At 42.7% G+C, this 13,306-nt stretch overlaps 1 protein-coding gene across 1 annotated transcript in view; it reads left to right on the forward strand.

Moving 5' to 3' along the window:
- The window catches only part of ift74 (intraflagellar transport 74), a 114,743-nt gene that overhangs the window by 20,349 nt on the left and 81,088 nt on the right, over nt 1-13,306 (forward strand). Inside the window, exon 4 of the mRNA XM_083657613.1 lies at nt 717-765. Coding sequence (XP_083513739.1) covers nt 717-765 — 49 coding nt within the window. The remainder of the gene's footprint in view (nt 1-716; nt 766-13,306) is intronic.

Here is a 13,306-nt window from a genome sequence, read left to right on the forward strand (position 1 = left end):
CAAAGATGGGCTAAATGTTCAGTTGTAAGTAAGTCAAAGCCACATGTGAGTAGGGCTGGGCGATATGGACAAAATCAAATATCACAATAGTTTTGACCAAATACCTCAATATCAATATTGCCACAATATTGTAGGGACAACTATTGGTGCTTTCACAAAATATTTAAACAATGAGATTTTTGATAAATGATCATCAATAATGTGGATATAATGACAAAGTGGGTAAAGACATAGACCCTTTTCACAACAACCGTTTTGAGGTGGTAAAACAGGTGCAACTAATAGGCTACCATTATTGATTCTTTGCAGGTAATTCCTTTGTCACATATAATGATGGTTCCATTCAGGTTTTCAAGTGCTAGGGCCCTCATTAATGTTATTGGTCACACCTGCTTTACTTCCTGCTGTACCACATCAAAATGGTTGCTGTGAAAAAGGCTTATAGAACAACTAGAACAGTCCGGTAAGGTCAGAAATGTCATCAATTTACTGTAATGCAGCCTTTAAAAGCGGGATGATACAGTATCTAGCCTCAGCTAATGATATCAATATAATATTAATATATTGCCCAGCCCTACCACAGACTCACATAGATATTACATAGGATCTGGTATATCAGTGTTAGTCGCTCTAGCATATGCACATATACATAGCACATCTCAACATTTCAGTTGTAACTCTAAGTTCTCTCTCTCTCTCTCTCTTTCCCCTACCAGGCCCTCAGAGACAGATTCTGGATAAATCCTACTACCTGGGACTCCTTAGGTAACACGCACCTAATCATTCTGCTCCTGATACTAATGCTAGGACTATTAGGCCTACTTGCTATATATATATATTAGGGCTGTCAGCATTAGCGCATTACCATAACGCGTTATTTCGCATGCCGTGTTATTTCGCATGCCGCTATTTGCTATTTTGTCCCTTCGAGCACCCGTACTTGGAAAACACAGATTCACAGCACCATATGGGGTGATACAGGGTTGGACATTGTTGTTTGTCCGTTGCACTCTTAAGGGCTCATTATACTCGAGCTAGGCTCCGCGAGGTGGAGCTCCGTGAGTCACGTGCGGACCTCGCACTGGGGCAGATGCTTTTATACTCAGAAGTGATCATTGTACAATGGTAATAGTGAGAACAGCCCGTGAAAAGTCGCAATGAAACGCTATTATGTGCAGAACTGAGTGCGCTTTCACTCTCAAACGACCATACATCATGAATGAATCACCAAACTTGTTTTTACTGAATAGCCGTTTCAGTGCTCAGCACTGATAGCCTACTCTGTGCTGCTTTTAATCTCTCTCAACCATGCTCTCAACACAACACATTTACTTGGAGAAATTACTAAAAATGAACAGTTGCAAATCAAAGTTTAGCCTAGCACACGGGTCAAGAAATGTGGTGAAAACACAGCTCAGTGTTCAGGGCTCAGTGGCTCGAAAGCGTCCATGTTTGGAGAGAAGCCGTGCCGAGGTCGCGCTGCAAGGAAAAATCTTCAGACATTGATGACGCTCGCGCCCCTCGCTCCTCCCCTGCGCCCTTCACGGCACGGCGAGTATAAAACATGTCTTAGGGGAGAGCAGAGCAAGGAACTAACCATTCTACACTGAAACGGATATTGGTGTAATGGGTATATATACCACTCTCATCAGTGGTGTAGTCTACGTGATACGCAGGTATATGGCATATACACACTGCGAAATGACTCAGATTTGCGTATGCGCACTGGGAAATGCGCTATGATACGTATCGTTTTCACTTTCCATTCATAAAATTCACCCTGTGCGCTCTGTGTACCCTACGTTCACACACAGCACCCAAGCCTTGCCTACGCCTTGCCTTTACCCACACTTTTAAATAGGCGTCCTTTTGTCAATGAGGCTGTGTACACAGGGTGCCTCAACGTGAACCTTGCGTGTACCCACGCCTCGCTGGCGTGAGTTCTATTTTCAAACCGACTAGGCGCGTGAAGGCAGACTTTTTCTATCAAGCCATGAAGGAAAAACGCGACAATATCCGTGGGAAATGGCAGTCAACTGAATTTCAAAATAATATGGTGTTACACCGTAGAGAGAGAGAGAGAGAGACGGGTGGCTGGCTATCACGTGGGGCTTTCTCCCCGTCTGTAAACAAATCTTCAGGAGAGAGAATAGCGACCGAAGAAGCAAGATGAAGCTGATAGCTGAAGCTATTCTGTAAATTTGGGGAGGAACAAAAAAAATAAAAATGGGTCGAATATCCGCCCACTTCCGGCTGAAACCACGCCCACTTCCGGTTAAACCCGGGGGAAGAGAGGGGGGGGGGGGGGTCAGAGTCAGTATACCCTCTGAAAAAAGGTAGACTACACCACTGACTCTCATAACATGTGTGTATCACTTAGGGTGTCGATATGGCCCAATCCCAATTCCTATCTTAACCCTCAATCTTAACCCTCAGTCTCAAAAATGCGCACTCCCGCGAAGTGCTAGTGCTGTCCCGATTCTCACTTTGTTAAGTTAAGGGTCGAGTTTGAGGGGTCTACGGCCCTCAGTTTTGAGATTTTCCACGACCACACTTGGCGGTGAGTGCGATCCCAGAATCCCTTGCGTGTCATCAGCTAGATCCATTCAGATGGAGGATGGCGGCGAAGGAGGAAAAAAGGAGCCCTACAAAGTTAAGTATTTCCTTGTTAACACGTTCACTGCCAATGACGTGTTTTTACGTCAAACTAAATCCAACGGTTGACTGCCAATGACGTGTTTTTACGTCAATTTTTTTTTTTTTTTTTTTTTTGACCGTGGGATGTGCATCTAACCCTTTTACATCTCTTATATAATTATTGGAGCCACCGAACATGTACAACCCATTCCACCGACCCACTAAGTGGCGACAGTGCTCTCCCAGACTAGAGGAAGGCAAGCAAAAAGCATGTGTGAGGAAGCCATTCTCATGAAAATGGATGGCGAAAACGCTTTCGTTTTCGCGCTGATTGCTGGCGGTGCGGGATTGCAAATTTGCATAATAGATTACGGGTGGAACACACTTTGAAACACGCAGCATAAATAAGACCAGAATCGCAAAAGCTTCATCAAAGCTCTCAACACAAACCACAAGAAACGAGCGAGCCGATCCAGACTTGCACAGCGGCCGCCAGCAGACAGGCAGCAGCAGCAGAAGCAGTGAGCCTGGTGACGCGAGGTTACAGCAGCAACAGAAACGAGCTTGTGACATGCCCGCTGCAGCCAAGAAGAACACACACGGAGGGAGGAGTTTGAATGAGAGGGGTGTTTCCTGCTGTTATGGAGGAAATTACTGTTCAAAACTATTGTTTAGATGTCTGACGTCTTACTGATGCCAAAAATGAATGGTTAAAGTGACTGTTCTATCGAATTTCACAAAAAGCAGTTTATCTCAAAATAATTTTTCAGACGCTGAAACCATGCTGTATTCAACTGCTGATGCTTACATAACTACTAACTCTACAAACTAACTCTTTTAGACAGAGAAAGCACACATTCTATTAGTTCTTTTGAGATATTGTGTGTTCACAAAATCTTAGCAGAAAAGAATCCTCGGGTCTTGAAAGATGAGCCAGAATCCTCAAAAAAAACCTCTGGCAGAACCTACCTACAGTTAAAAAAAAAACGGCTGGCAGTGAATGTGTTAATAGCGATGTAAAAATTACGATAACCATTGTATTAGCTTAGTTTAATGTCACTTTATGGATTTCCGTTTTGGAATCCTAACAACATTGTTGTTGCTAACGAGTGGGGGCTAGAATGACCGTGCTTTCCGACGTGAGGGCTGGCTTGACTACAGTGTTTAACTGCAGTCAAGCCAGCCCTCACGTCGGAAAGCACGGTCATTCTAGCCCCCACTTGTTTTGTGGTGCGTAGCATTACACGTAGGCTGTATCTTGATAAAAACAACTCAACAACGACATTACCACCGAGAATTATGGCATTTCGTAACAACGTTAACAATGTTATAATATAATAATAATAATATGGCTTGACCAGCACGGCTACTGACTATCGATAGTTAGCAACAACAAATGTGTTAGGCTCCAAAACGGAAATCCATAAAATTACATTTAAACTAAGATAATACAATGGTTATCGTAATTTCTACATCTATATTATCAAGGAAATATTTGTAAGGATGCTTTTTTCGTCTCCTTTTGAATTGACAGACTGGATGGAGCTTTGGCATATTGCTGGCAGATACGTCTTCAGACTGTGGGGGGCAGCAATATGCCAAAGCTCCGTCCAGTCTGTCAATTCAAAAGGAGACGAAAAAAGCATCCTTACAAATATTTCCTTGATAATATAGATGTAGAAATTACGATAACCATTGTATTATCTTAGTTTAAATGTCATTTTATGGATTTCTGTTTTGGAGCCTAACACATTTGTTGTTGCTAACTATCGATAGTCAGTAGCCGTGCTGGTCAAGCCATATTATTATTATTATATTATAACATTGTTAACGTTGTTACGAAATGCCATAATTCTCGGTGGTAATGTCGTTGTTGAGTTGTTTTGATCAAGATACAGCCTACGTGTAATGCAACGCACCACAAAACAAGTGGGGGCTAGAATGACCGTGCTTTCCGACGTGAGGGCTGGCTTGACTGCAGTTAAACACTGCAGTCAAGCCAGCACTCACGTCGGAAAGCATGGTCATTCTAGCCCCCACTCGTTAGCAACAACAATTGTTGTTAGGATTCCAAAACGGAAATCCATAAAATGACATTAAACTAAGCTAATACAATGGTTATCGTAATTTTTACATCTCTATTAACAAGGAAATACTTAACTTTGTAGGGCTACTTTTTTCCTCCTTTCGCCTCCATCTTCCATCTGAATGGATCTAGCTGATGACACGCAAGGGATTCTGGGATCGCACTCACCGCCAAGTGTGGTCGTGGAAAATCTCAAAACTGAGGGCCGTAGAGCCCTCAAACTCGACTCTTAACTTAACAAAGTGAGAATCGGGACAGCACTAGCACTTCGCGGGAGTGCGCATTTTTGAGATTGAGGGTTAAGATTGAGGGTTAAGATAGGAATTGGGATTGGGCCATAGTCTATTTTTTATTTGTCTTTATTGAATGTTCCTAAACTTCATGTTTAACTAAGAATAGGCTAATGATTATTTCCAGCCACCACTTATTTAATGTGGTTACTTTCTTGTCAAAAGTTTGGAAGGAACAATGCATGCTGGGCGAAATATGCAAATGTCTTTGTCCAATGCAGTCCAATGGCATTGCTCTCTGTCAGAACTTGCTTGGATGTCCTGATGTTGTTTTAGTAGCAAAAGTAAACACAGTAAAGTTAATAGCCGCATTCACTATAGCCTATATATATATATATAAACTTTATTCCAGACTCAGGTCCATATAAAATACGTACAAAAACACAAACAGTACAATAAGAGAATATAAAATAAAATAAAACCACACAACAAATAGGTTTAAAACACATACAGGCAGCTATTCCAGTGCTTCCAGAAGTGTGACATAAATTTTGTGTCACTTTGTGCAGGCACCGCTAGGGCCATAATAACTCCATTCTTAGATTGGCTAAGTCGACGAACACTTGCCAAAGCAATGGGTCTATAGTTGTCTATGCTAGATATCTTACCAGTTTTGTCTTTGACAACAGGTACCAAGACTACAGCAAGCATAGAGTCTGGCAATACTCCATGCATTAAAAATCCAGTAAAACATAAAGCAATCAACACTGAGACTCTGCTGCTAGCATATTTTAGATGCTCTGCTGCTATTTGATCAGGGCCACATGCTTTGTTCAGTGATAATTTCTCAACAGCATAACCTACCTCATCAGGTCTAATAACCACACCATCATGGTGAGGAACATCTTCAACAAAAAATGCATCACCACTAACACAATTAAAAATATCACAGTAATGTTTCCTCCATAACTCAGCAACATTCTCAGATCCAGATATACCAGAGATGCTAGATGGTAAAGGCATCTTGCTGTTATTAATAACTTTAACTTCTTTCCAGAATTCATAAGAGTTATTCTGCTGAAGCTTTTTGGCCATTGAATTAGACCGCATTGCATCCTCATTTCTTTTTATAAATCGTACGGCATACTTAAACCTAGCATTCGCTAGTTTCTTCCTTTCTCACTCTGGGCCATGCCTAGCCTTTCCTGATGTCGCCCAGTTAATGAAGGCTTCTTTAGCTTCCGCATGTAATTCACGCACATATTCATTCCACCCAGGCCTTATATTATGTTTAACCCTTTTTTGACAGAATGATTTACTGTCATTCACATTCACATACATGGTACACAGATCCTTATTATGTTTTTGGTTCTTACAGTTAATGTTACTACATATTAGAGCCTCAATTGGTAAACCAATGTTACTAAGACTATAATCAGTCAGAGACCTGTAATGTCTAAGGTCATCCATCACCAGTAAGGCTCATCCAGTCTAATTTCCTACTCGGCTCAAGATTATTAATACTGTTACATTCAGGTAGACTACCAACATATAACATCATGGAAACAGGAATATGATCTGTTGTAGCAAATCCATACAGTATTGCAACATTTTCCAAACTGTCATGAGCATCGGCGGTATGATTTGATTTTATTTGATTTTATTCGGCAATTGAAAAGCAATACAAAATACATCATAGCTTTAAAAATTGACAAGGATAAGCACAATAAAGTCTCAGACTTATTTCCATTGTGGTCCTTGATCTTGTGGCAGAGAAGAAGAAGAAGATGGCGGCAGTCTGAATGGCTAGGCCATCACAGACAGTAAAAACTGGTCAATAATTAATAATTACAATTACAAACGATAAATATGCACATATTTCGATGAAAAACACTAGTAAAAAGCAAGGAAATTCAGCAACAATGACAGCGACAACTCGGCTGCAATAACAACAACAACAATAACAACAACAGTAGGCTACTTTGCTTAGGCATTTACGTTGGCCAAAAGCCAGGTTTTGACCTTCTTTTTGAAGGAATGACGGTTCACCGTATTTTTTAAGTGCAATGGAAGTTTGTTCCAGTGAACCGCTCCGCCATATTTAAAGGAATTCATGCCCATATTCGTTTTGAACCTCGGCAGGCACAGGTCAGCCATGCTGGCTCTGGTGTGGTGAGTATGAGCGTCACCGCTCCTCAGGAAGTGGTCCTTGAGGTACTCGGGAGCTCTGTTGTTGAGTACATTGTGCACCACCCTTAGCTGCAGTTGAACTGCCCTGGCCTCCAAGGGGAGCCAGCCTAGCTGCTGGAACTGTACTTGGCCTACATGGTCCCTAATCCCAGCACAACTCTGACCAACCTGTTCTGGGAGACCTGCAACTTGTCTTTTAGGACTTTAGTCAGGCCTCCGTACCAGGAACATAGAGCATAATCAAAACAACAAGAAACTAAAGAATTAGCCAGCAGCCTAAGACTTGCTACATCTAAGAGCTGGGCTTTTCTGGCTAGAAACCTTGTCCTACCATTCACCTTGCCTATGACCTTTAAGGCCATGTTCTCGCCTCTCAGGCTGCTATCTAATGAGCAACCTAGGTAGCTAATCGAGGACTTGGCAGGGAAATTCTGGCCTCCAAGGTCAATATTGGGCGATGCCAGCTTCCGCAGCCTGGGCTGTGAGCCAAATAAAATAAATTCGGTCTTACCCATGTGAAGAGACAACTTGTTGTCTATGAGCCAGGTCCTGACCTTGTCAAATTCGTCGCTCAAGATAGCCTGAAGCATATTCTCTACCTTGTGGGAGGCAAGAATGGCTGAATCGTCAGCATACAAGAACAAATTAACATTACATGCTGACTTCATGTCATTAATGAAAATCAGAAATAATAATGGCCCCAAGACACTCCCTTGAGGTACTCCACATGATACAGGAAGTTCCCTGGATAGATGACCTTGAATTTCGGTCTTCTGATCTCTATCAGACAGATAGGACACAAACCATTTCAGGCCTAGAGGACTAATGCCTAGTGCAGATAGCTTATTAAATAGTAAGCTATGGTCGACTGTGTCGAACGCCTTTTGCAGATCTATTAAGATCATGCCGCATAGCTTACCTGCATCCATTTCAGTTCTTATGAAGTCTGTTAAGAACAGTAAACATGAGTCAGTAGAATGAGACTTCCTGAATCCAGATTGGAATTTATATAGCAGATTTGTCTCATTGATGTACTCGAATAGCTGTTCATGGATGACTTTCTCTAAGATTTTGGACGTGACACTAAGAATGGAGACGGGCCTATAGTTCCCAGGGTCTGACCTGGAGCCTTTCTTATAAAGTGGGATGACTTTGGAGTGCTTCATGTCATTAGGGACAATACCTTGACATGGGCAACAGATGGTGCTATCGCTCCAGCTGCATCCTTAAGAAACCTGGCAGAGATATTGGCCCCTATCGTTGCATCTGCGTTGTTTCTAGGCCGAGCGCCTGGCGCAGCGCAAATCAGTGGGCGTGGACCAGCGCACTTGATATCGTCGTGCTGGCGCTAAACGCAGCCTAAAGCATTACAACCACGCCTTTTAAGCGTAAAATTATGCACCGTCATGCTCATTGGATAAGTGCAATAAACGAATCGCACGCTTGCCTTTTTAGCTCCAATTCCAGTGGTCCCGCAAAACCTGACGAAAGCCAAGCGCTCTGCCCCCCCCCCCCTCCCTTCATCCAGTCTGTCTGTCTCCATTATAGGCTATTATTCCATATTATTATGCTTCTCAAACCAATCTAACTGCAGTTTAAATACTGCAAGCATGTAAATACGCTACACTATAGCAAGATCAAAGTGAAAAGAATGTTCTAAAGGCATCAGCTAGAAAAATATAGCCTATCCCTATATGATGAGATTAATTTTATATTGGTGAAAGTTTGTCCAGAACGATATCGTTTTCTCTCCCCTGCTGCAGGTAGAATGATGCACATAAATATACCCTACATTATGTAAAGTCATTGCATAAATGTGTTTTTATTGTAAAACTAAATGTGAAGTAGGGCCAAGTTATTGGAGCGGACATCACAGTATAGCACATGACAGTACAAAGCGTTCCACAGCGCGTTCCGCTGTCACTTATCTAAATCACGTTAAATCGACAAGAGATATATATAGGCCCAGGAGGACATATATGTTTCACATAGGGTGGTGTATTCATTTCGATGTTTCATTTGGTCCAATATTGAAATGTGTACAATTGCAGGTTGTGTTACCATTACACATTAATTTAGATCGACCTTTTATATCTATTTCGCCTCATTTGGTTGCTATTTAGTAGCGAAATGGAGAAGCACAATGCATGCTGGGACAGGCCAGACAACTTACAACTTATTTTTCCTATATGGGAAGTGTGTTGTGCCTGTCTAAGCGAGGGAGTCAGAGAGAGAGAGAGAAGGGTGACAGAGAAGAGGCAGAAGAGCACTGGCGCACTGAATAGGCCTGGTTTCAGAGAGAGACAGAGAAGGGTGACAGGGGAGAGGCAGAAGAGCACTGGCGCACTGAATAGGCCTGGTTTTCAAAGGCGCAAAGTGCTAAATTTACGCCAGGTGCGAAGATATCAGTACGCCGAGATTTAAGGCCGACACGCCCACTTTGGCCCATTCTGGGACTGCGCCACGCCCATTCGGCCTAAAGCGCATTTGGCAGCGTAAAGCCATATTGATATCGTCCCAAAACAGGCGCAAGGCACGTTTTTTTGCGGTTAAGGCCCGTTTTAGCGCCGAAGGCCTGTGGGAGAATAGGGCCCATTGTCTAGGCCAGTGGATTTTGAACAGTTAACACGTTCACTGCCATTGACGAGATATCTCGTCTTAAAAAATCCAACGGTTGACTGCCAATGACGAGATATCTCGTCTTAAATTTTTTTTATTATTTTTTGACGGTGGGACGTGGATCAACGCCCCCCACGTCTCCTATAAAAATATTGGAGCCACCGAACGTGTACAACCCATTCCACCGACCCACTAAGTGGCGACAGTGCTCTCCAGACTAGAAAAAGCTGAGCCAAAACTGCAGGGGAACGCGCGAGGAAACCATTCTCTCATACTGTAAAATGGATTGGCGAAAACGCTTTCGCTTTCGCGCATTATCGCGCTGGGAGCTGGCGGTGGGGGATTGCAAATTTGCATAATAGATTATGCGTGCAACACACTTTGAAACACGCGCAGAAAGCCCACAATCGCACGCAGCTTCATTGCAGCTGAGCTCAACAACCGAAACGACTCATGCAGTCTCACCCAAAGAGCAGCCGCCAGCAGCCAGGCAGCACAGACAGGCAGAGCCTCGCTTGTGACAAACGCTGCAAAGCCACAAGAGACACACCCACGGAGGGAGGAGTTTGAAGGAGAGGGGGGTTTCCTGCTGCTATGGAGGAAATTACTGTTCAAAACTATTGTTTAGATGTCTGACGTCTTACGCCAAAAATAAATGGTTAAAGTGACTGTTCTATCGAATTTCACAAAAAGCCATTTATCTCAGAATAAATTTTCAGACGCTGAAACCATGCTGTATTCTACTGCTAATGCCTACATAACTACTAACTCTACAAACTAACTCTTTTAGACAGAGAAAGCACACATTCTATTAGTTCTTTTGAGATCATTTGTGTTCACAAAATCTTAGCAGAAAAGAATCCTCGGCTCTTGAAAGATGAGCCAGAATCCTCAAAGAAAAACCTTGGCAGAACCTACCTACAGTATTGAAAAAACGGCTGGCAGTGAATGTGTTAACTCATTGAGTGCCAATGACGACTATCGTCGTCAATTCAAATAGTAACGTAGAGTGCCAATGACGACTAAAGTCATCAATTGCGTTTTTTGACGGTGGGACGTGGATCAAAGCCTGATGCATCTCCTGTAAAAATATGGGAGATGTCGAATATGTATAAGCTATTTTACGGACCCATTAGGTGGCGACAGTGCTCTCCAGATTAGAGAAAGATGAGGAAAAAACAGAGAAGAAGTCATGGGGAAACGGAAACCGCATCGGTATGCATCGATATGCATGAAGCATAACGTTAGCTGTGCCTGTGAACAGCAGCCAAGCTGCTGCCACAATTGAGCCCCCCCATCTCCGCTGCGATAGCCCCTCCACATGATTAGTTGCCGACACCAGCGTCTTTCTGAAAAGTTACATTATTCTCAGCTGGAAGCCGGCGACAAAAATGGCGGAACGCTGTGAAAAAGCTGGGTGTAGCGCACTTTTCAGTGCAGAGCAAACGCAGCAGAGAGCCACCAGAGACACTCCCACGGAGGAGGGGTGTGCAGTTGAGGGGGGTGGGGCACGCAGGGCAGCATACAACAGTGTTGGTCTTGTGACAGCAGGCTCGATGGACAGATTGCCAAACACAAGCTAGAATATCTGATTCCCACCAGCAGTAAATCAAGACCAGCAAGAAGGTGTAGGGTCTGCGCACGCAGGGGCCAGCGCTGCTGGTTGCAGCTAAAAAATATTATTTTGCCAAACAAAATTCCTTTGTTTTCGCTGTTTTATTGAAGGAAATTATTTTTGAGGTGTCACTACATCAGAAAATATTAGCTTCAGAGTCAGTGATGTGCTTGAAATGCTTCATTTCACAAAAGGCTAATTATCTCAGCTTCTAGTTTGAAACGTCTGTTTTTGGTGAAAACAACCTATCTTCTCCGGCTGATAACTAAAGAACGGAAAATGATATCAATAAACTTTTTTTTGCTGATGATACAATAGAGTCTCATCGTTCTTTGGGCGTGTTCGGTGTTTACACAGTAATATCACACAATATTCTGTGGGCCTCGAGAAATCACTGAAAATGCTCTGAAAGGGCTGGCACTGGGAGCATCCGTTTTCCAAAAGTGGCTGGCACTCAATGAGTTAAGAGCCTCCAACATGTTTTTTATTTTTTCCACTGACACTAGATTAAAAGAGAACTATTTGGAGAAACACCTAATTGTTTATAAAAATCTTGAATATAAGTCTGTCCATAGGTTCCTAGACAAGGAGGCAGACTCTCCACAAGCTTATGGGCAATCGAAGAAAAATATGAATTAAAATGGTTGGCAATCGTATCCTTATTATTCACATTTTTACCATCGATTGATAGAGTAATAGATGGCTTCGAATCTCTATCGGGCTTTGTCGTGCAGCCCAGATTTTTCAGGGCTTTCCACAGCATTTGAGGATTATCCCTATTTTCATTTATTTTGTCAGAGAAGTGATTTTTTTTGGCCTCCCTAACTTTATGTTGGGCCTCATTCCTACATGACTTAAATTGCAAGAAGTCAGCCTGGTCACCTGATTGTTTAAATCTAGACAGGGCTTTATCCCTTGCACTGATTGCATCAAATATGTCTTGGTTGAACCAAGGATTCGACCTTTGTTTAATTCTAACTGACCTTGCTGGAGCAACCGAGTCAATTACAGAAAGAAACAACCGTTTAAAGTTGCCCCAGGCCAGGTTAATATCAATAGAGTCTAAAACAGGGGACCAGTCAAACATTAAAACTTTCTCCCTGAGTTTGGCTGCAGAATAATGCTTAAGGGATCTGGCTTTAATTGATTTGTGACAATTGAAAGTTATTTTTTGCAGCCTTCTAGTGCAGTAGGTCATAAAATGATCACTGATGCCATACACCAAAACTCCACTCTGGGATATTGTCTCTCTGTCCGAAACCAATACCAAGTCAATTGTGCTGCTAGCTGTGTTACAGACTCGAGTAGGTTCCTGGATTAACTACATGGTACATGCGGTATGCGGTACACATAATGTGATCAAGCCAGGACGTCGTGTGCCATGCTTCGCTAATGTACGTGTAACTGTCTACAGGCAAGAGTATTTTGCTGGAGAGAGCCAGCTTGCTATCTTGACAAAACTGTATTAAGTGCTGACCAAAAAGAGTTTTGTTGAAAGACTTTTCATCTGAAATATCAGCGTTCATGTCACCCATTACGTATATGTTTGTATATGCACTTTCCTCAATGAATGAGCCTATAAACGCTAATCTATCTAGGTATTCCTCCTCATTTCTGTGACAATCGTATGGGGTGTATACATTTAAGATAATAAAAACATTCATGTTATGTACGACTTTAATTGCTATACACCAGTCCACCTCAAGCCGGATAACAGTGATCAGTGGGTCATAGTTTTTGCGCCACAGGATGGCCACACCGCCGGGTATTCTGCCATGCACTACTCCCGTACTTAGGTCCGTTGTGGACTCTCCTGCCCCATGAAAATCATTGTGGACAGAATTAGGTTTATCCAAGTCTTGTTTGGCTAAGAAAGTCTCTTGTAAACAAAGAAAGTCCGTGCTCTCCAGGAGCTGGTCAATAACAACA

Source organism: Poromitra crassiceps, assembly GCF_964638095.1.
Source record: "Poromitra crassiceps genome assembly, chromosome: 2".
Lineage (NCBI taxonomy): Eukaryota > Metazoa > Chordata > Actinopteri > Beryciformes > Melamphaidae > Poromitra > Poromitra crassiceps.